Source organism: Echiichthys vipera (genome assembly GCF_963691815.1).
Source record: "Echiichthys vipera genome assembly, chromosome: 7".
Lineage (NCBI taxonomy): Eukaryota > Metazoa > Chordata > Actinopteri > Perciformes > Trachinidae > Echiichthys > Echiichthys vipera.
The window spans coordinates 21,945,547-21,970,280 of record NC_139832.1 but is presented as its reverse complement, the minus strand read 5'-3'; the positions used below and the strand labels follow the sequence as shown (position 1 = coordinate 21,970,280).

At 43.6% G+C, this 24,734-nt stretch overlaps 1 protein-coding gene across 1 annotated transcript in view; it reads left to right on the top strand.

The window, feature by feature from the left end:
- The first annotated feature begins 255 nt into the window (after positions 1–255).
- The window catches only part of dusp8a (dual specificity phosphatase 8a), a 44,447-nt gene continuing 19,968 nt past the window's right edge, over positions 256–24,734 (top strand). Inside the window, exons 1-3 of the mRNA XM_083917182.1 lie at positions 256–350; positions 6,055–6,473; positions 16,555–16,693. Coding sequence (XP_083773308.1) covers positions 6,237–6,473; positions 16,555–16,693 — 376 coding nt within the window. The 5' untranslated portion in view covers positions 256–350; positions 6,055–6,236. The remainder of the gene's footprint in view (positions 351–6,054; positions 6,474–16,554; positions 16,694–24,734) is intronic.

Here is a 24,734-nt window from a genome sequence, read left to right as displayed (position 1 = left end):
TTCTCTCTCTCTCCCTACTGAACCATGACCTCATCGCTTTAGTTCAAGAAAATGGCAAAGTGCACCTTCTGTGACTACCCCTCCCCTCCCCAACACACACACACACCCTTTTAGCTATTACCTACTAGCCTAGCCAAGCTAATCTATCCAGGTCACCTAAACGGCTAAAGGAAGCCTGTCACCGCGCTTTCATGTTTCGTTTGTTCCCGGCGCTGTCAGCCCCTGTCAGCTGCACTGTCCCCCGCCACACAGCCAGGTAAACACCGGGCAGCCCCATGAAGACACCGTGGCTGTCCCCTCACAAATGGAGGCCAGTTGAATTAACACACAGGAGTCGCGTGGAGCCCGAGGTGAGTGTGTGTGTGTGTGTGTGTGTATTCATTATTAGAGACAATATTAAGTGCGTTGCTACCCACAGAGCTAGCTACGATAGCAGCGGTTGCTATCTGTGCTCGTGCCCCCCTCCCTCTCGCTGCTGCGGCGAGTCTGTCAGCGCGCACTCCCCCTTTATATGCGCGTCCGTGTTATTATGGGAAACCCGTCCAGGCTGAAGTTATCGTTTCTTTTATTTTTGACAAATATCTGACAGTTTACCATCGCCATTATTTTAAGGTAGGTACGCGTTTTATATATATATGTATTCTTTTGAATATGCGCGTTGCTGTTTATTTTCATCATGTCTGATCAATGGTTCATTTTCGCATATCCACGCGTCATAACAAAACACAGGACAGGTTTCCCACTCAAACAACGCACAGTGGACCTCTCCACAAAACGGCCTGCTTGACGCAAAATATGCAATGTTTGTAAAGGCAGTGGCCGATGTCCGCATTGTGCTCTGTTCTTAATTCTAATCTAGGTCGGTTTATTATACTGCGCTACGACCGCTCACCCTCCATCATTGTTATTAACGTTTAAAACAGGCCACAATGTCCCATCTATGTCTTTGTGCGTCCTATCTCGTTATTGCCCACAATACCTGATGATATGCAGTTTTTGAAGAAGGGATTTGCAAGTTTTTGTTTATACATTATTTATATCTCATACAGTGTATATTATGTCAGCTATTCTTGGTATTATTTGCATCAGTATCCATGTCGTGATTATGTTATGGTAGTGTCCGGGGGTAGTCCCCGCTTGTTATATGACCCCGCAATCTGTAGCAGCCCACGGGGAGAGTATCGATTAGAGGGCACAAGGCTTAATACCTGGTTATGTTGTTTACAGTATGATTGTGCCTCTGCTCCACCAGGACTCCGACCAGGAATTGATTTTTCCAAATTACATGATAACTTTAACAGTAATAGCACTTCTCATGTTGCACTATCTTTTTCCATGTATGCCATTTCTGTATGACACACTCCGGCCCCGCACTAACCCTATTTGTGACGAACACATTTATTATTTACATCCAGCTGCTCAAATAGATTGCTATCAACCACATATTGTAGGCATTCATAATTATTTTTTGTTAATACATTTAGAATGAGTTCAACATGATGGCAGGCAGGATCATAGTTAAGACTTTGTCAGTTTACACAAGAAGAGCGGAAACAATCAATCATTATATTGACAGAAAATTGATTTGCAACTCATTTCGTAATTGATTAATCATTTGTTTCTCGAAAAATAACCAAACATTACCTCGTTCCAGCTTCTCATTGTGAGGAGTCACTGCTTTTCTTTTTGGACTGTTAGTCAGACAAAACTGCTATTAACACAGCAACTTGGGTTTAAGGAAGTTTTATAGACGAAGTGATCAATCCCTTAGTATAGAAAAAAAAATACTTAAATGATAATGAAAATATTTTTTAAAGCATTTGTATACTCAAGGTTATTTTCCTTGATTTCAAAGAAATAACATAATTTGTCTTAAAAATAAGCTAATGTAACAAAAGGAAATAAATGAAAAATAAGTAGCAGACCATAAACCACCCAGCAGTGTTTTGAAGGCATATTAGCCCAAACGTAATCTCTAGTTCTTGTTATTAAATTCTCCACTATAAATTACCGACCCTCTAATCCTCCAGCAGCCTGTGTTGATGGTGTTGGCTTGAATACCTGCAGAGGCCCTTGTTGTGACCATACATGTACTCAGCACAAGACAGTGCGTAAACTCACGCAGATGCAAACTTTTCGTTCATGAGAGAGCCAGAGTCACAGAGTCAAGGGCATGAGATGCTCTGATGATGTAATTGTTTGTGGTCTATACAAACAACTCATTTCTCTGATGGTATAAAACAGAGAGCCAGCTATATATCAGTCTACTCAAGGCTCTGGCCACAGGTGACGTTATGCAGGGAGTTAATGAATAACCTGGATGGTGTTACATCAGTATTGGTTGCCCTCCAGTTGCTTTGTGTTTGCCTTTCTCCCTGATGTTTGATATGGCATTATTGAGCTATCATCATGCTTAGCTCATGGTTTTTATATGAAGGGTCTAGGAATATGTGAGATAACAACTCTGTTTTATTGACCTATTGCAAAGAAGCTTTCATTATCAGTCTTTTGTTATCAGCTGTGATGAGAGTAAAGTCTGTTGATGATTTGTGTAACTGTAAGAAAAAGCTGTTTTGTTTGGCAGGTTACACATAAGAATGGTAGGGTTATGTTTGCATCATACATTTTCTGTTGTTAGGATACATGTGTAAACTCTGTATAAATGCAGGTTTGCAATCTATGTACTTAGCATTCATGGTTCTCATGCTTTTAATTATGCCCAACTGGAAGTTCCACTACGTCTGACTCCGAGGTAAATTCAGATTCCAAAACAAGATTTAAAAAAAAAATGAACCTGTTGATCCGGCTCTTCAGCCTTCTGCCTAGTCAAGGTGTAACTGCATTACTTCATCTTCAAGGTGCACAACCTTGTCTGCTTACATCTTACACTTGTTTGCGCACAGAGTCACGTTTTTGGAAAAGTGTCCAATAGGATGCTGTTTTATAACCAGCTCAGGACAGATACAGAGAAAAGAGATGCTATATTTGCTGTCACAGACCCAACATGTACTTCAGTGTAGTCATACAGCTAAAGTTGTGAGAATCTGTATGCGTTATTGCCAGTTTTAGCTCTCTCTCCTCTTGTATCTTGATCCAGCATCAGCACCAGTAGCATCCCATCACCATCACCCTCCCCATGCCCCCTGCTCGCTCCAACTGGGCTGTTACTATGGCAACAACCGAATCTGCTCCGGGCCTATACACACTGTCTCTGTCTCTCTGCTTTCTCTCCTCTAGTCTTGTTTTCTTCTGTTGAGCTAGAGCCTTACAGCAAGCTCTTGGCTGCTGCCTAATTTTGTTTGTTTTTGCTACTTATTGTTCCTAATAAAGTAAGAAAGATGGTTTTGCATAAGGGTTGTGTGTTATGCTGAGTAAGCATTACAGAGGTTTGTGCTCTCTCTCTGTATCATTCATCATCTTATTCCCCTTCCTTATCATAATCTCCTGTCTCCACCTTTCTCTTTGTTTTCTCAACTCTCTCTTATTGTGTCCCCTCTTCATTCCAGAGAATGAAACAGGTTCCACTAAGAGCAAGGCTACTGTAGGATGATTGTCTAGGGGCGTAGGAAGATGCAGAGCGCCAGTCTCTCCCTCTCACTACCACCACACATGTAAACCTGCTCACTCCTCCCCTCCCTGTCCCCGTTCACTGCTCAAGAGCAAGAAAGAGAGTGATAGAGGAGGGATTCAGAGAGAAAAAGTGAGAGAGGCTGGGCGGGTGGTGGGAGAGCAGTCGCCATTAGACATATGCAACGTCAGATGTTGTGCTCAGCAGCAGGGAAACATTAAAAGAGAGAGAGAAAGATTCACATCCCTGGAAGCTGTGTTGTTAGCTGATCGGCTAAAGGGCTCTGCGCCATATAAGGTATGATATTACAGGTGATGGGGCAGGTCGTAATGTAGCATGCAGGAGCTGTTTGTGGTAGGGGAGCACTGGTGTTGCAGCAAGGCTTAATATTTCTGCAGAATTGCTGCTGTGGCGCACAGTGTGGGAAATGTCACTTTATCAGTATGCACTATATTGCTGCAGGTCACAAAATTGTGCTTTGCGTTAAAGTATTAATGTAGAAATCTGTATCCAGTTATCACTGTGACACAGACAGACAGATTAGATCAGATTAACTGGATTTATTTGTCTGTGTTGCTTTCTTAAGATACAATAGCTGCATTATGTCTGTGCAGAGTACTGTGTATATACCTTCAGTCTTAATTGACTGACTTTACTATCCTATATTTTATTTAATTACGATGTGTCTGTTATGACTTTGTTTGTGTCTGCATGCCTTTACTGGAGTTACTTTCTGATACAGCAGCTGTGTTTACAGAGCAGGCAGTTGCTACTGTCTAGATGTTCTTCCATGTTCCTGTGCTGCTGCTCTTGCATCAGGCTGGTTGCCAAGCAGCAACAGCATGTGTACAGGCTTGGCCAGCAGCCTATATGAGATATAGGCCTCGGTGTTGGTGACGGAAAATCATTATTTTGTGGATCCACTAGGAATGTGCACAGCATTTGCTGTTATGAATTGCACTGAAACACACCTCATATCATCACATTATCCACTCCACATCCTAAGTTTGGTGCAGAGATTTTGAGCGATGTGGCCTTCCCTTGTTTCAGTCACTCAGCTTCGCCCTTTATGTGTCTCCTTCTTTCCAGTGATCTCGTTCCTCACATCTCCATCTTCACAACAGTCCCATCCCTTACTCTGAGCTAACTGTGTTGCCAGGCTGGAGAGATCCTTACTAAGTAGCATACCCCCCCCCCCCCCCCATTTCCCCCACCCCCAAAACAATACCAGTCACAAGAAAGAAGAAAGACAGTTCTCTTCTGCGAAAACAATTTCTTTGTTTGCTATTTTGCCATTTTCCCCTGTCGTCTCCTCTTTAATTGATTGACTGGTCGAATGTGTTACTGATATTATTCATTTGATAGTGTGTTTCTATCACCCTCTGTTTTTTACACTCCTATTTGTCACACTCTCCCTTTTCACCTAAGGTTTAAACCTCCATTTAAGCTTTGGGGTAAACAAGAGGAGGCCCATTCATTTTTCATGACACCATGTGCCTGTAGATGAATAAAACAACACGACCACCGTACATTCACATTTTGACCTTCTCACTTGTCGCATGGCACCTGGTTGACCACGGAAACGGTCCTCAACCTACACAGTGTTTTTATTTATATTTTCATCTATTTTTGTAATAGTGATGTATAGCCTAGCACTTTTTTCTTTGTGTGTGTGTGTGTGTGTGTCAAGTCAAGTGTACAAGCGCTGTGGTGAACGTGAGCTGGGAGGTTATCGAAGTGATGAGGAGTGATAGATAGGAGGAGGCAGTTCATCAAGTTTATGGAAGGCTCTCTGTAACACACACACACATACACACACACACACACACACACACACACACACACACACACACACACACACACACACACACACACACACACACATACAGGATGTCACACAGGCCGTATGCCTGTGTCCAGACCTGCTCTCTGAATTCCCCAGGCTTAATTTATCTCACGCCCTCAGTTTCCTGTTTCATGAGCTACCGAGAGACCCTCGATCAACAACAACCAACCCTCACGCACACTTATGCAGACATGCACACACACACACACACACATTTTATTGTTGTGCATGTCTATCACAGGTATTTGGCTTTGAATTTGGATGTGTGCTTTTCCTTCAGCCCTCAGGACTGATAAATCCCTGCTGATGATCCAGGGCTTTTAATCCTTTAAATAACTTTTATGTTCATGTTTCGCATTGAGGCTATTTTTGATATTCAAGGTGCTCAAAGACTGCCAGTAAAAGATATTACAAATGCACAAAAATACATTCTGCACTTGACTGAGGTTTGGAAATGAATATGAAATAAGTTCCATCATTGTCACTTTTTAGCAGTGCAGTTTGAATGATTTTATTTTGTTGCACTGGTATGAGTCAATAATAGCACTGAAATAAATTGACTGTCATGCTTTCCTACACCAGTGTGATTCTTTTCTAAAATCCTTTTTTATTGCTTCTCTCTTTCTCGCCTCTTTTTCAGGCACCATGGATCTCTCAGCTCCTACTCCGGTGGTAGCCCACCTCCACTGACCTCCCCTCCTCCTCTTCCTCCCCATCACTTCCTCCACCTTTCCCTCTCTCATCTAACCTTCGTCTTCCACACCTCAACTCTTACTACCCCGTGTCTGTGATCCAGGGTCTCCCAGTTGCCCCTCCTACAACATGGCAGGGGAAAAAGGGCCGACTAAGCGAAGCGCCATGGACATCAAGCGCCTGGCGAGCCTCATCCAGAGAGGAACAGGCCGTTTGCTGGTGATTGACAGCAGGACTTTTTCCGAGTACAATGCGTCGCACGTGCAAGGTGCGGTCAACGTCTGCTGCTCCAAGCTGGTGAAGAGGCGACTGCAGCAGGACAAGGTGTCTGTGACTGAGCTGCTGCAACCTAACGGCAAGGTAAAGGTGAGTTTAAGATCAGCAGAACTGACAGTTGATGCTTTTAGTGTGGTTGGAAGTGATGCCAGTGATTAGATAGACTTTCTTTTTAATACCAAGCTCGAGTCAAAGAGTCTGTGCGGCAATCCTCCACCTCGCCGTTAAGGGCAAGACACTGGATCCCTACCACCTTAATGATCCGGCACATAATGTTGTTGTTTTTACTTTTGGGATTGTTTGGAAAGTATCAATTGGTGAACTAAGGTTTCCCCATGTTTCCAGTCTTTCTACTAAGCTACGCTAACTGAGTGCTGGTTCTAGCTTTATATTGACCATACGGGCATAAGAGTGTCTATATTCTCATCTAACTCTCCATCCAAATGCAAATATGTGCACTCCCAAAATGTTGTAGTGGTTCTTTAAAGGTTCAGCAGGAGACTAGAGTCAAGATTTTGACATCTATAATTTTTTTGTAATGTTATGTTTGGTGTGTTTCGTTTATTCCCTCATTCAAGGACTCTGGATTCACACATCCAGTTAAAAACCAGATTATTTAAATTTAAAAGTGCATGGGACTTTACAAGATTTTCTGGTGACGTGCAAGGGAAACATTATGATGTTGCTTACAAATGAGGGTTGTTAGTTGAAATATTCGTTAACAGTTTACAGTGTTTTGGACGAGTCAGCATAATCTTTCTTGTTAGATCAGAAGCAGCAGAATCCAAATCCTCTGTTTGAATGGACATGCCTCCCTAACATCCCCATGGCCATCACTGTGGTCCTAGATCGGCCCTCTCTGTGCTAGCCGAAGCCTGCACCACATCAGTGGGTGCTATATCTGGCAGGCGGGCGGGCATACTGTAGGTTTGTTGCTTATCAGTGGCCCTGAAATCGGACCCTCCCGTTTTCCATGCCTTCTTCTCCGAATATGACAGCCTTTTTTCCATTGCCCGTCCACCCGTGGCATGCTGACTCCTGTATTTTTAGTCACTGTGCGAAACTGAAGGAACTCTGAGAGGGGAAACCAAAATGTGGAGTGGGAGGGGGTTTAGGTGTGGGGATGTGTTTTGTGCCCTCATTTAGCATACATCAGTCAACATTTTACATTATTGGAAGATGGCAGATGATATACCAGCACTCACTCTCCAGATGTTATTTTTAGGTCTTCATTTCACTTTTAAGCACGGTACACCCAACGCAATAAAACTCTGATTCACAAAGGCCGATGATATAACAGCTGATTGACATGTTTTTCTTAGGTGTGACCAATGGGGTTTGAACAGCCACTTTTGTTGTTTTACTTCCTGGTTGCCAGGAGTGTGACCTTTAAAACATCTTAGCTGTTGGACCTAATAATGAATGTTCATGACCTGCTCCAATTGTATACCCTTAGTTAAGATACTTTATCAGTCGTAGAACATTAGCAAAAAAATGACTCTGTATGTCCATTTGGTGCACAACTAGAGAACTCAACAAATGGCGGAAAAATATGCATTGCTTTAGACTGTTGTTTTGGTTCTTCTTTAGGATTTCAGTTCACGTTGGAAGGTGACATCCTCCTTATGGCCAGATGGTAAAATGAAGGAGAACTGTATATTATTGTTTTCTTTCTCCAGTCAAATGACCTTTGGGTCAGCTAATAGCGTGTGTATAATTGGTACATTTGCAGAGAGTCCCCATGCGCCTGCAGTTTCTCACCGACTCTCTGTTATACCAATTAGATTTAATTCAGCATTCATTTATTGCAAGGGCTTCTGGCAGTCAAACCCACATGCCTTTCTTCTCACTCAAAATGTACCACTATTAACTGGACAAGGAGCCTGTGTAACACCTCTTTTATTAGTGCATTCTGCCAGCCTGAGTTACATGTACGCGGAAACAAAAGACGCTGCTAAGCCTGAAGGCCACACGGAAGATCCTGCATCTCAGAATGTGTGACTCATCCCGAAAAGAAGATCCAGTGTTGCTCAGATAATGGCTTTTATTTTGGGTGGTAATGATGCATGGTCTGCTCTTGTAGTCTCCAGATTTAGACAGAAAACATCAAGAAGAAAAGAAAAGTTGGAGAGGTTGAAAAAGCTGGAGCTGGAGAGCTGTGAAGTGTGAGAGGTTTTTGTTTTTGTTTCTAAGCTGGGTCTATTGGGTCCATCTCTGTGCGGGGCCCTGTGGTTGGCAGGTGTCACACTGTGGCACCCCATGGAGCCATACATGCTTCCCCCTGATTTCTCTCACTTTCAATCTCATGACAGCTCTCTGTCCTCCCATAACCACAGCCTGCGGCTTCTCACCACCAAGCCATGCCTTCATCAATTATTCCTTTTCCCCTCTCCTCTTCCTCTCCAATGTCATGTTGCTCCATAGCGGGTTTGTTATTATCCATTCCCCACCCCCAGTAAAGAGGATAAGGCTTGCGATTAATGCTAGGCTGGATAAAGCTGGAACTAGCCGTGTGAGAGAGGAGGGCCCGACGGACCCAGACTCTTTTGTTATTGGCTAAGCATGACATCATCCCTTTTGTGCGGCCACTGGCAGGCTGCGGGCTGGGCACGTGCAGACGGGCTGTGTGGTGTTAAAGCCGGCTCCCAGCTAACCCCTCACACACACACACACACACACACACACACACACACACACACACACACACACACACACACACACACACACACACACACACACACACACACACACACACCATCCCTCTCTACCCCCCACATGGCTCTGAGCATCGCCAGGAGCCGCCTCGGCCAGCCAAGACAGCAAAGGACACTATTGTGGCTCTTTGTTGGGGAAGTGAATGCAGGAAGCGGGAGAGCAGCACTGAGGGTATTCATGGTTGGGCTGCTGCCTCCGCCTCCTCCCTGGCTGCCTCCCGCCTCACATCCCATTGAGCACTAATAGCCTGCATCCCCCAAGGCGCTGCACTCACCCTCTTTCATAGAAGCTCCCAACGCTTCAGTTAACTGAGCTGAATGAACATCCATGACCATCGCAGAAGCAATCAAAATGGTGTCCTCTTTCTTCTCCCTTTCACATCCCATCCCTTCATAACCTCTTTAGCAATGCTCTCTCTTAATGTAGGTCAGAGAGAGCTGGATACAGTAGGTTAGGTGGTGGTGGACCTCTGCTGGGAGAAGGATGGGACAGGCTTAGTTGGGAATGGGGCTTCCTCGTGCCTTTTCTGACAGGCTGAATGGCAGGCGGCTGGTTTCTTGGCTTAAGCCTGGCTAATCCATGCTGCTGTGATGGGGACAGCCGGTCAGGCAGGCCTGACAGATGGACCAGAGGTTTTCACTACCAGCAGCCTGGGCCCGGGAAAGCACCCTTCCTCCTGTGTGCAGGCTACTCATCATAGAGACAGACGTTACTCTTCCAGGCTGTCACATGCTGGGATGTGGTGGAACTTAAATATTTCTAATCACAAGCAAGTTTCGAGTCTTAGTTTTGTAGTTTAAGAGATAAAATTATGTGGCTGTGATTCTTCATTTTTTAAACTCAAAAACCTCCTAGATCTGCATAATGTTGGTGTATTGCTGCATCAGCCAGATGTGACTGATCAACATGAAAAAAAATGTGTACATCAGTGTCCAAAATTAAGTGTTTCTGCTAAAAAAAATCCCATGTTAGGGAATACCACATAGTGAGGTATACAGATATGAAGAGAATCAGCTCGTTATTAGAATCAGTACTGAAACTAAAACATTGTGCATCCTTATTTCCTGATTTTGATCTTTTTGGCCATTGATTACAAAAAAGATTCAGATTCAATGACGCTGATGTAGTTCTGAAACAAACAGATCAACAAAAATATAATCACTAACTTAAAAAATAAGTGATAATTTTGGTAAATCATCAAGAAAAAACTTTCTGCTTTTTCTGTTTCGTCAATTTTTTTAAGTGAATACTTTTAATTTCTGTACTGCTGGTTGGATCAAGCAAGCAATTTTAACTGAACACTAGCTGAGAGAAGTTATGATGCATGGCCTTTTAAAACAGTTTTCTGTTGTTTTACAGTATAAATTAAAAGATAAATTGAGAAAAATAATCAACAGATTAATAGATAATAATAGTTGCTAGCTGCAGCCATACTCTTGAGTTTTATATCATGCCACTTATAGAATTAATTATTTCAGCTGCTGTTTACAGCTGTAATTACACTCGAGTATGTCTGCAAGTGTTATGATGCCAACATATTAGTCAGGATAATGAACAGTAGCCCAATTATTGTTGTTTGGTATAATGGCCACGTAGCAATAAAGAGAGCCAGGCAATGGGTCCGTGATCTTGTCTTTGATCTTAATTGGTAAGATTGGCTGAGTCCCCTGCTGCCTGGCACGGGGGGAGACTGCACGTGACCACCTAATGCATTTATGCAATGAAGAAGATCCCTGTCAATCCCATTTATGACGCACCATATGTTGTGTTTATCTTCCTCGGAAGGCTGTAATGACACATGATGGGAAATTTGTGGATCATTTTGAAGAATCAAGGGTGAGTATTCCTTGGATTGTGTAAAAATAAACATGCCTGTTATTTCAGACACTGCTAATGTCTTTGGAAAACACCATGCAGTTTTCATAATCGTATTGATCTGAGCACAGACGTTTCCAGTAACCACTGTATGGCATTTCAAAATGTACAACAAAACATGAGCATTTCATGTGTCATCTGTCCTGAAAGCAGCAGCAGAACTGGGAACTTTTAGTTGATGACTCACTGTGTGGATTGTTTCCCAGATTACCCAGAGGGCAAACTTAGGGAAGTTTTTGTATGTTTCATTCACATTTTTTCCCCTTGCCAAGTTCAAACAAAGACGTTGTAGCTGGCAGTGGTTTTTCTTCAGAGCCGGATATGTCATGTGTTTGCTTTGATGAGGTCATGGCATGAATCATTGTTTGCTTTAAAGATCCTACTGTTTGACATAGACACACTCACATACTGTGTGCAGTTTCAGACATAACTCACTGCACCATGAAGGAATAACAATTATGTGAAAATTGCTTTTTATTTCATGGAAGTAAATGAAAGACGGAGCTAATGATTCATAAAAGATTTGCGGATATCAAATATGGCTTTCATTATATGCAAAGTGAGGAGGATGACATGGTTTATCTGGATCTTCAGCATACAAGTAGACGACACAATTTAGTGCGTATGCGTGTGTGTGTGTGTGTGTGTGCGCGTGTGTGCGTGTGTGTGTGTATGAGTGAGTGTGTGTGTGTGTGTGTGTGTGTGTGTGTGTGTGTGTGTGTGTGTGTGTGTGTGTGTGTGTGTGTGTGTGTGTGTGTGTGTGTGTGTGTGTGTGTGTGTGTGTGTGTGTGTGTGTGTGTGTGTGTGTGTGTGTGTGTGTGTGTGTGTGTGTTAAAGGTCCTCTGACATTTAGCAGTGTGAGGGTGTGACCAGATCAGGTGACCACATCTCTGAAATGATCAGTGATGACCTCACACTGCATATGCACAGAGGCATCAGGGACTTTCAACACCCTGCCAGATCTTTACTTCCTTGTCTGAAACACACAAACACAGATACAGTATATACTATATATACTTTTTATAGTACTTTTGAGGACTTTCTGCTAACAACAATAATTCCCTAACTCCTATCCTTAACATGATGCTTATTCTAAACACAAACCTAAAGCCTTTATCTAAACCCATAACTCTAAAGAACTTTGTATTTTGTTCCTAATAAAGATAGAAGTACAGGAATCACACCTACACGAGAATACATGGAAGTGTCAGCTGTCAGTGCCACTCAATGACATCATCTGGCCCTGCGGCGTTCGGGGGTGTCTTTACAGCAGCCAGTGGTATATGTCACACCCTGTGTGGCAGAGTCTTAAACTGACAGATCAACTGCTAGGAGAGGTCACTGCCTGTTGCAGCAGCTCCAACCATTGAACCAGTTTGTAGCAAAGTTGACATTAAGCCTTGTAAAAATATACCTATAAATCAATCAATAATAAGTGAGAGAAGAGGTAGAATGATATGTACGGTATCTTCCGCAGTTGATGAATATAAGAGCTGACTTTTGCACACAGTGTCATCTTGTGCCCTTGTTTAAAAAAAAAAACAAGACCTCAAAATGCACAGTTTGTTTTAATCTCTCCAAACAGCTTCCCTGTCTGAGCTGAAAACACAGTTAAAATTCAGACTGCACTCGACTTATGTGGGACATCCCGGAGAGGAGGCACTGAGAGGACCGGGACTGCGCTCAGGAATGTGGGGCCATTTTTAGACTGTTTGTGCTGATGTTGTGTCACAGGCCAGTTCACACACAAACACACGTACTGTCCCGCTCAGCATTGACCTTGTCACTGGTCAGTAGCATTGCTGAGGTCAGGGGAAACCATGTTTCACTTTCTTACACAAGCACTTACCGTACACCGGTCCACAATTCCACAAATATGTTTTGTTGCTACCCATCATCTATGTTTCATTATGTGTGTGTGTGTGTGTGAGTGTGTGTGTGTGTGTGTGAGTGTGTTTGTGCGCGTGTGCGTGCGTGCAGAGGACCATTGACAGTAAGGCCAAGCCTTGACTCGCAGCCTTCTGTCAGACCTTGTTTCTCTCCCACTCCTTTTTATATTTTATAACACAGGGTCAGTAAGTAAGTAACATGCAAAGACTTCTCTCTCTTGCCCAACACCTTCATTCTTTCTCTTGTACACCCACATTTTCTGTTTTCTCTTTCTCTAACACAAGTGCACACACTTGTCCTGCTGGCTTTCTTCCATACTTTCTCTTGCTTCCCTTGCAATCTCCTTCTCTCTTTCTTGCTGTCTCCCTCTGCAAATGACATGAGAAAAAAATAACCTTTCCCCCTGTGACCAGTCCTTGTTTCTGTCCTGCTGTGATGCCACCCTTCAAATCCTTAAGCGAAAGCTTGAGTGCTGCAGGATTGTAGCATTAGTGTGCCAGTGCCACCCTCTCTCCCTTTCTACCCCGTCCTCCTCCATTATCCCTCTCTTTACACCTCCTTCCTCAACTTTCCCTCTGATCACCTTCTTGGGCTTCCTTTTCCTCTTCTTTCCTCATATCCTCCTCATATCCCCACTCCGTCTCCATGCCCCCTCCTTTCTTCTTCTTTCTGCCAATGGCATTCCTTGTTTACCTGCAGTGTGCATGCGTCAGAGTGCCTGGACCAGCACAGTAGTAGTAGTGATGCTGTAGCACTGCAGAGGAATGAGAGATCTGTACTACTGCTGCAGTCTGACAACCAGCTCAACACTCCCTTGGGTCGTTGACCTCTAACACTGCAGCAAATTATGCACATCACATACTGAGCTGGAGGTATAGGCTTTAACATGTCATTTAAGCAGAATCTACTATAAAATACGCCAATTAAATATGCTGTAAAGGCTGGTGATTTTTATTTTCCTCACTCGCAGAGAACTGGTGGGATAACCGGAGGTGTCATTTCATCCTCTTAACTGGAACATTGAATGAATTCTCCACCTTTAGTATCAACCTCAAGTGCTAGTCAGTAATTCCAGAGAGTGAGCTCTACAAAATGATGAAAAATGTGCATGCATGTGTATTTGTGCTCTGCATGTATGTATAGTTAAAGGTCTATAATCCTCAGGTGCTGAGTTCAGGCTCCCAAATTAGATCTGATCCCATTAGGATTATTAGCCAAAATTATCCAGGGTTAGTAAAGATGGAGGGGATTTAAAACAAAGAGGGAGAGAGAGGCATGAAGATGAACATGTGAGAAGAAAAAAAATAATAACTGAGTGCTACGGGCAAATAAAGACTAAATTGTGGCAACATAGGACATAGAAGTCTATTTTCCAGCCTATAGAGTCCTGTTGTGAACCTGGCATTGTTGAGTGACGCAAAGTTGTGTCAGAAATGTACAGTATGAATCTGCCGGATGCTAACATGCAAATGCTGGATTATTAGCATTAATTAGCATAATCACAGATTTGGACAATATTTCAACCACTGCTTGTTAGATTTGAACAATATTGAACTTTTTTTTAGAGGTTATTGAATATGCTTTCTCAGATATTATTTATTTGCCATATTTCAACTCCTGGTGGCTCGATCTTGATGAATTTTGAGTCGACTTAGAAATTTTACAGGATGCTGAATTGATTGCATTGGACAGATAACTTAAATAATGCAGAACATGAACATTTTAATTCAGAGACAATTAAACTCTGAGATGACTCACAATTGGGTATTGGAGGTGACAAAGGCAAGTACCATACCAAACTAAAATAATATGACTATGGCTAAATAATATCCTCAAAAAAAGAGAGAGAAGGGAGAATAGTATACAAGTAAAAATGTTGAAAAGGTAGAACACAAGGCCTGAAACAAAATGATCAGAGCAAATAACTGTGCGCTAGTTACAACGTGTTGAAGCTGGTAAACTTGTTTTAGTATTTGACTGACAAATGCTAACAACCAACATGCTGTATAGTCTTTTGTATGTAAGCATGCTCTTGGCGAGATGCTATCCCAGGTCATCTGTTTTAAGTATTATGGGGCACTATTTAATGTCTTTATTATATGGTTGACGGTAGAGAAAGACAGGAAACAAGGGAATAGAGGAGACCTGGTAACCTCTCTAGGCATCAGAGATGTCCTCGACCTCAAAGACCGGAAGGCAAGTTGTTTGAAGTCACTCGCCATCAATACTACAGATCAGCCTTGCAGTATTGGTGCTGGATGCAGGCAGGGCTAAGCCGGGTTTTACTGGATCAGAGTTACTAACCAGACTTCAAAGACTGACCTTGTCCTGTCTAAATCACCTGCATGGATCTCTGCCCAGACGCTGGGCCGCAGCTGCTCCATAAGCAGAAACATAATCAGACACACTCTATGCACACTGTGTAGCTGTGTGTGCCTTGAGTTATCATCACCAGTGTGCCTTTCAGCATAAAGAGATGGAAGCAGGGATGGGTGGCCATGTTTGGGAGAATGTGATATTTTGCCTGGAAGCTAGCAGCTATTCAATGGCACATTTTAGATGGGATAGGGTGGTGCACAGTATATTAAGGTAAACAAAGAAATGCAGTGGGCTTCTCGTCCCCCTCCATTCTCCATTTCTCCTCCACCGCCTGCCGCTTTCTTTCTCACCTAAGTTTTTCTTCTTCCCTCTCTTCCTCTCTCTCTTGCATCCTTCTCCATCTCTCTGTGCCCCACTACTCCACTACCCCCACCCTTTTCATCCCTCCCTTCCGCTCGCCCTCCTTCCTCCTCCCTCTCTCCTCCCCTGTCCAGTGGCAGTTCAATGATGCAGTGATTCATAGCTGCAGTAGGCGCTGTCTAATGGTCATGTGACCAAAGCCTGCCTGACAACATGAGGAACAACACAGCTCAGCCCCATGCTTATTCTCTCTCATACATACAAACACACACAGGCACACTCTGTCACACATGGCGCATGCTCATATCTTCTCACCATCTGATATAAACAGCATCAGACTGATGCATTGATGGATGCCCACACCCTTTGCAAAATAGCCATTTTTTTTTTAGGATTTTACCTCCCATTATGACAAATAACCCTCTCAGCAGTCTCTGCACACATTACACAGTGCAGCAGTCAGCCCTAATACATTATTCATAATCCAATGCTCTATCTCCATAACTTACTCTAGCATCACCTGTGGTTCATCCTGCTTACTGTAGCAATCACTGGCATCCATAAAGCCTGTGTTTATTGTCATAGCTGTCTGGGTGTTTATTATGTTTTCCTTATTGCTGCTTTCTGGTGTGCATTAGGGCAGCAGAACCTTCAGGTGTTTTGGGAAACTGTCTTACTGTCTTACAACTAACAGTAGCAAGTTTGAACACAGCTCATGTACATTTATTTTCACAGTGTCTGGTAGCAATGGACTATTTTGCTCAGCCAAGAGGCAATACTTGCCCTTTTAACCTCTACTGATAGATATATGTTTAATTTACAGACTATCCTGTATGTGTGTGTCCCATATGCAATGAATTCTCAATTACATTTTCCAATATGCCAATCATATTCTTCTAACTCCAGTAATGCTAGCTAACTCTGTCTTCCCCCATTGGCACTGGATGACATACTTTCCATAGCAGCACTGTAAAATAACTTGTCTCTTCCTTGTTGTTTATCCTTTGTGCAGGTGGAGCTGGGCAGGAAGCAGGAAGTGGTGGTTTACGACCAAAGTTCCAAAGAGGCGGGTCATCTGTCCAAAGACGGCTTTGTGCACATTCTCATGGGGAAGTTGGAGGGCACCTTCCACAAAGTCTCCCTGCTCACCGGTACGGAGTGTGTGGAGCATGAGTGTGATGATGCCTGTGTTTGTTTGTTTGTTTGTTTGTTTGTTTTTTTGTGAACAAAAGATGATAACCTGCACATTTCCTATTGTACAGCAGTGCGGCAGGTGTGCCTCACCTCACCATCCCCTGCCTGATTTGACTGTAATTGTTTGCCGTTCTACAGTTTGGTCAGCAGATGTCACTGATGAGCAAAACAAGTGTTCATCTCCTCACATTATAGTTGTTCCTCACTTCTTAACAGGCAGTAATCATACACGTTCACAGGTTCACAGGTATGTGTGGGGATGGAAATGAGACGAGAGCCCGGATACTAAGCCTCAATGATGACTCTTTGATGTTTAAGCTTCACCATAGTCGTTCTCTTACCCAGCATCACGGAAATAAAGCTTAGGCTTAACTTCAATCCTCTGGCCTTATTTACCATAGTTATTATCCTGTCATAGTGTCCACTAAGCACACTAAGACTTATAATTGAGCCCCAGCAAGACTGTTAATAGCCTCATTGAACTAATAACATCTCGATTGCGGTGGCTGCGGCTTTTTAAGGGGACGACATTTCGCACACATCCACCAGCAGAGGCTTATGAGTCCGTCCCAAATGTGTCAGTGTAATCTGCCTCAGTCAGGATTGGAATTGAGACGGCAGAGGCATGCTGCTCGGGCAAATCTCTGCTCTCTCTTCTGCATCCCCACATCCCCATTCTTCTCCTCCTCTCAGTTCTCTCCCTCCGCTGGGAGATTAGCGCTTTTTCATGAGTCATTCATAGATGTCGAGGATTGCCTCAAAGCTCCCGGGCTCCACAATTAGTCACAGAGATGTACTGAATACTTAGGCTGGGCACATCCCCATATACTGTATGGACACATGTCACCATGTTAGATATCTCACACACACACACACAGAGTCACTCACTGATTGCCTCCGAAAGGCAGGATTTTCCTTTTCAGCGAATATGATAAGACATCATACCCTTCTTAATGAAAGACCCCTTGTCAGCGATTCTCACTGGCTAACTCTCGCTACGCTTCATCCGGAGAGAAAAAGAGGAATCACACTTCTTCCAATTCCGTCCCCACTTTTCTGCTGTTTCCACGACAACAGTGGCAGAGAATATTCCCCAGAAGGACTCAGCCAATGGCGTCGGCTGTTGTTTGGGTGGTTGTATTATTGGGGTCAGTGGAGCTAGCAGCCTGCGTCTGTGTATACTTGATGTTTGTGTGTGTATGTGGGCGGGTGGATGGATGGGGGTGTTGCGTGTATACGTATGCGCTCTTGCATGCATGCATTGGTGCTTGCATGCATAAGAGAGAGATGAGTGATAAGCTGCAGGATTTATTTGTGTGTCAAAGGAAGCTGCAGAGTTTTCAGGAGAGGGATGGTCAGAGAAGGGAAAATGGTTCTCACAGAATTTTTAAATTGATTAATGAAATATACGGGGGGACTATAACTCATGGATTTCCTTTGTTTGTTCATTCTTTGTTCTACAGTCAACGAAAACAAAGAGCCTGTGGTCTAAAAGGGTGTTTCTCTTTCTTATTGGGGTACAACGAACTTGGGAACTCAACTTTAGTGTCTGCAGCAAAGTGTGAGAGTGAACAAACTGGGCTCTTTACACCTCAAGTATACAAGGATAGTATTTATTTGTATTTTGCTGATGAAAAATAAACTAGTCTCCAGAAATGCATTGGCTACAATTAATTATTTGTCATTTATGAAGCAGAAATGTCAAACAGTCTCTTTCTTATCTCTGTAAGTTGAATAGGTTTTAGACTATGGATTAGACAAGATAACTAATTTGAAGATGTCACCATGGGATCTATAGAAACTTTAACAGGCCTGTTGTCTAACATTTTTAAGGCCAAACATAATGGATGAATGAATTGCGGCCCTGCTCTTTTCCTTCCTTCCTTTTCTCTGTCTTGTCCCTGATTCCTGGCCTCTCACATTCTTAAAGATTCAAGGTACTTTAAAACTGCACAACAGTAATCCTCCTGCCTGTCTTCCCTTCATCCCCTGCCCTCCCTCTCCCCCTACCTCCCTCTTTTTCACCTCTCCCCCTACCTCCATCTTTTCCACCTCTCCCCCTGCACCTCCACTGAACCTCAGATTTATGATGCTAATAATTCCTGCGATGACTTCATATCTGACTTATTTTGAGCCTCGCGTATGCAGACCACACAGGCACGCGTACAGTACGCACCGTAACATTGCTGCAAATCAAGTGAGGGGTAATGCAGGTGGGAGGGGATAGGAATGAGGGTCAGATGAGATGAAAATAAAAAAAAATCCATAAATGGGATGGACAGCGTGTATAAAAGAATGATCACTGAGCTTGCTGTCTAGGGGCGGATAAGGTTTTCTGCCTTAAATGTTACTTATGGAGAAGCTTGCCAAAGGGAGATTAGGCCACAGTCTTGCAGAGACACACTTCTCTAAAGTGGGTTTATGTTTTTCATTTTTTAAAGCTAAATTATGATGCATTAAACTGTCCATAAACTTGGGGAATTCATTACAGGAAAGATGGGAGCTTCAATATGAATAACAGTGACTCCTCTTCGGTTTCTCTCCATTCACTATATAATCAATAACTCAGACCAAGAAAGCACACCACTTCCTACATGCAGATGATGTCATAGAGCAAGCCATGTCCCAATAGGGCTATTGTTTTTTTGTGAATGAGACAAGTATTCTGGGTAGGGAATGACTCTAGTTTAGAGTTTAGTTTGAAATATATTTCCATGCAGGATGTGGTGGCAGTTTGAAAACGTGAGTGTGCGCATAAATGTCAATGCGTGTGTTTGTATGCTTGTGTATGTGCGTATGTTTGCGTTATACCTTCATCGACTATGTGAAAGTGTTTGTGAGAAACATGTCTCTCTGAGGACAGCAGTATTTTTACCACAGCAATGATCTCACTCAGTTGGAGCTCGGGCTGATGTGTCTTGCCTTTTTCAGAGTTCTGACTTTGCGAGTGCATGTGTGTGTATGTGTGTATTTGTGTCTTTTTTGTAGAGGAGGAGAACATCGCTTGGTTGGAGCCAGCTGCCTCCCCAGTGGGTCTAAAGTTTGCGTGTTTCCCACCGATCTGCATCACACAGCCAAACCAAAGACAACACTGCCTGCTAGTGTGCAGCTAAGTAGTGTGTTCGCCGGTGCCAACTGCGTAGCGGTGTCATGCGTCACAGCAGCTCTGATGTAGGCCTGCCAGGATGAAATGTTTTGATGGTGGCATCTGAACCCCCTGTTCCAGTTTTAGCAAAAGAAGCTGCGAAGACAGAATAAAAAGAGAATAATAATAGAACTGGGAAAGGAGAGAGAGGGAGAAAGAAAGTGTGAAATATGCACTCATGATCAGCAGATGAAAAGAGAGTTGGATAATGGTTTCAGGAGGATGGGTGATAAAAATGACAATGGGTTTTATTCATAGCACGTTTTGTCGAAATACTGTACAAGCTGAACCTATGACTGGAAAACGAGACCAAAATAGGTCAAATGCAAAAAAAAGATTAAAGAATAGGCTGACAGGAAACAGAGACTTAGGTCATGAAAGAGGAAATGAGGGTGTAGGGACAGGGATGCAGGTTTGCAGGTGTGTATTTCATCCATCGTGTGTGTGTGTGTTTGTGTTGGAGTGTGTATTTTGCAGATGTGCAACACTGCTCCTAATCTTCCTTAGTGCCATCTGCCAGTGTTTTTCGTAGCACTATTAAAGCGGCACACGACTGGGTCATAGAGAGAGAGCGAAAGGATAGAAAAGGGCCACACAAGGAGACGAGATAGAGATGAGGGACAGCTGCATGAGGCCGGAAAGACTTGGAGGGCAGTGTGTGCGTGCCATTCGAACACTGGCTTAACTCACAGTCCCTGATTATCAGCAGAACAATTTTGATAAGGAATTAATCCTGAAGGTAATTTGTCAGGAAACCAAATTCCCAAATGTGAGGATTTCCTGTTTTCCTCTGTCTATTTTTTCATACTTCTAGACTAAATGATTAATCACAAAATTAATTAATAATGAAAAGGAGTGATGGTTGCAGAGCATGCTGCTCACCAGTCAAGGTCATATGTCCACAAGATACAACCTAGACAGGTAGGTATGTAGATCTGAGCTAAACAGCTAAACAGGCTCGGTGACATTTGAGCTGTGACACATTCCATACTAATCACTAACTCAGTCTAACCCGGTTTTGATTGTGTTGTGCTTTCACACTATATTTGCTAGTATGCTGTTAACTTTCCTGGGAAAAAATATATTTCTAGTACAGTGGTGAGACAGGAAACACAACAAAAGTATAACATATTTTGATTTCTCTTTGTCAAGTTTGATTATCAGTACTTTTCCAAAGTTGATTGATATAACTTCCTTGTATAAAATAAAAACAATACACTATAGATCACTGATGTATTGCACAAACTGTAGTTAAAGTGGGTAGCTCAGATGCAGTTTGGATTTTTTACAGGTTAGCATGAGGACTCCCACGCTGTCAGCCTGCCAGTTCACTGGAAAAACACACAGGATGAGACATAGTGATGACATACTGATGAGAGGTATAGGGAGATGAAAGGTGCCTCTCTCTTATTTTCTTTTGCTCGCTCTCTCTTTCTTCCGCACACACACTGAAAACACAAACAGGAGCTGCTGCATACCCCGGGGCTTTGATGAGATCAGGTTAGGGTGCGACTGCACCAACAGAGGTGCAAAGGTCAATTCAGTTATGTGTCATTCTTCTTTGCCGTTATACAACTGGGCGGCGGCCCCTGTGTGTGTGTGTGTGTGTGTGTGTGTGTGTGTGTGTGTGTGTGTGTGTGTGTGTGTGTGTGTGTGTGTGTGTGTGTGTGTGTGTGTGTGTGTGTGTGTGTGTGTGTGTGTGTGTGTGTGTGTGTGTGTGTGTGTGTGTGTGTGTGTGTGTGTGTGTGTGTGTGTGTGTGTGTGTGTGTGTGTGTGTGTGTGTGTGTGTGCGTGCGTGCATCAGAGAGAAGCTGAAGAAGTGATGTAATCGTGGGAGGCCGAATCTCACAATGCAACCGTTCACAGAGACATTCCAATGAGCTACATAAGGAGGTCTGTTTATGTCAGTGTGTATGTGTGTTTTCTTGTGCCTGTGTGCATGAATATGTGCATATGAAGTAGTGCGTGCACGCGAATGAGGCAATCTGTGAGAGTGCACGTGTGAGAAAAAGAAAAAAACACAAAATAGAAGGATGAGAGCCATTGAGGAGGCAATACTCCTCATTACATCGTGTGTGTGTGTGTGTGTGTGTGTGTGTGTGTGTGTGTGTGTGTGTGTGTGTGTGTGTGTGTGTGTGTGTGTGTGTGTGTGTGTGTGTGTGTGTGTGTGTGTGTGTGTGTGTGTGTGTGTGTGTGTGTGTGTGTGTGTGTGTGTGTGTGTGTGTGTGTGTGTGTGTGTGTGTGTGTGTGTGTGTGTGTGTGTGTATGTGTATGTGTATGCAAGTATTCAGTGGGCTACATTTTCATGCACAAGTGTGTGCGTGTGTGTGTGCGTGTGGTCGGAGAGCTCATTCAGTGAGACAGGCTGTCATGCTGACCCATGCTGTATTCGTCAGCCTCCTCAGAGCTGTCTCGCTTTATGGTTTCTTCCTCATCTCCTTCTGGAGCCCAGCAGGAAGTCTCCATGTGCTCTGAGCACATCCAAACACACACACACACACACACACACACACACACACACACACACACACACACACACACACACACACACACACACACACACACACACACACACACACACACAGTGTCTACCAGCTGCTGAGTGCAAGCTTGTGAAGGATCGTCCCGAGAAACAGAGCATACATTTTATTTGACGAGAAACAGAGATTGTGTTCTCTCTAGTCGCTGCCCACAGCGCCATCTCAAGTCCTTTTAGGGATAGACACCGTAGATACCTGTGTAATCAGGTTGACATGATCAATGACTGACTTATTTCCCACTCTGTGCATCAAGGTGTGATGTGATTGGCCACAGTGCAGGTCAGAGAGGCTGCACATTAATTCTGGTTGTGTGCCTGAGGGCCATGTTCTCCATCTCTTCATCTTTTCTGTCATCCCCCCTTTCTTAACCTCCTAACCTGCCATTTCTGGACCTCCGTGCAACACCCCCCCCCCCCCCCCTCCCTCTCCATTACGCCGTGGGGAGTCCCAACAGATCAATGATTTCATTGAGAAGGAGCCAGTGGTGCCATTAGGAGGTGAGCTCACCTTCCCCGGGGAGATCTGACACATAATTCTCAATGACCTCGCCTTCCTCTCCATCCCTCCTCCAGCCCCTTTACCTTCCCTTCTATTTCTTCCTCTCTTTCCCCTCCTCCTCCTCCCTCTCTCCTCTCTTCTGTTTCACGGTGCTGAGAACAGAGCTCTATTTTTAGTTCCAGACTCCTGCGGTCGTCACATCTGGCGCCAGTGGCCTCGGGGCTCTCGCCCTGGCCTGTAGATACACAAACACACAAGGACGCACGCGCACACACACACACACACACACACACACATACACATACTGGTCCCACCCCAGCCAGCACCAAGCGAGCACAAAGGTCAAAGAAAAAGGCCTACAAAAATATCTATGACATCACCTCCCTGCTCCGAAAAGTGTTACAGACTTTGAGAAGCCTTGGAGCTGCACGGTGGCACGACGCTCTGTTTTCTGCAAACAGTCACTCTGCAGGTATGTAATGAGCTCCTCTTTAAAGCTCACACCTTGATGAGGGGTTGTGCTAATGTTTAATCTGCACCCACTTCTGCGAGCAAGCACATGCATGCACATATGGACAGACTCACACACATAATATGGTTACAGGGCCCAGAGGAGGCGTGTACCGAGTTTTATGTAACAATGTTCTGTTTCCGCCAGTTCTCACCCCCTCCCTCATCTGTCTCATTGGCCTCACATGATGAGCTTGATGTCATTTTCCCCTTTTTTCTCTCAAAACAGTGTGTGTGTGTGTGTGTGTGTGTGTGTGTGTGTGTGTGTGTGTGTGTGTGTGTGTGTGTGTGTGTGTGTGTGTGTGTGTGTGTGTGTGTGTGTGTGTGTGTGTGTGTGTGTGTGTGTGTGTGTGTGTGTGTGTGTGTGTGTGTGTGTGTGTGTGTGTGTGTGTGTGTGTGTGTGTGTGTGTGTGTGCGCCAAATGTTTCCACCATGACGTGATCTCACTGCTCTGCTTGCGTCCTGCTCCTCTTCCCCTTCTCCTCTATCACTCAGTCAGAATCCCTTGCTGGCCACACACACACAAAGCACACAGTCATACATATATACTCTAACATGCAAAGAAAGAGAAAGTAATTTTCTCCCAGATGCACGCATAGGAGCTGCGCATAATTTCCAGTGCAAAAAACAGTGCAGCTAAAGATTAGAGTTAAAGACATCAGTACACACACGCACACACATACACACAATATTTAAGGTTAGATTTGCTCACACTGGAGATCAAAATTAGAAAATTAGGTATTTATACTTGATTTATTCTGAAATATTGTTATTTTTTATTGTTCAGAATTTGATAAAATATCCGCTATGGCTATACCACTGCTGTACTAGCATGTTTTCAAAATTAAAGCACAGTAATGATTGTTTCAGAAGAGAAGATTTAAACAATGTTTTCTTAGGGCTATAGGATTAAAAAATGAATAGGAAGTGTAGAGACCACAGCTTTGAATGACTCCCATAGTTTCTCACACTGCTCTGGTTTGATCTTGGTCCGTTCTTTTTGCAGTTTCTTCCACAGTTCGGTAACTGTAATGGGTTTCTTGGACATTACTTTGTTGAAGAGGATTTTCCAGAGATTCTCTAACAGTGCATTTACATGCATTATATTCGGGTTTAGGGCTTCCCCCGGTTTCTTAAACACCATGTAAACACCACACCTCGGGTAAAATCGGGGTTACCCAGGTTAACCCCGCGGTATGATACCCCGGTTAACAGACCTAGAGAACTCCTTCAGTACCCCAATTATTCACGCATGTAAACAGTGTTCTAAGTTATTATCGGGTTTCTTGTCTGCGCATGCTCCCC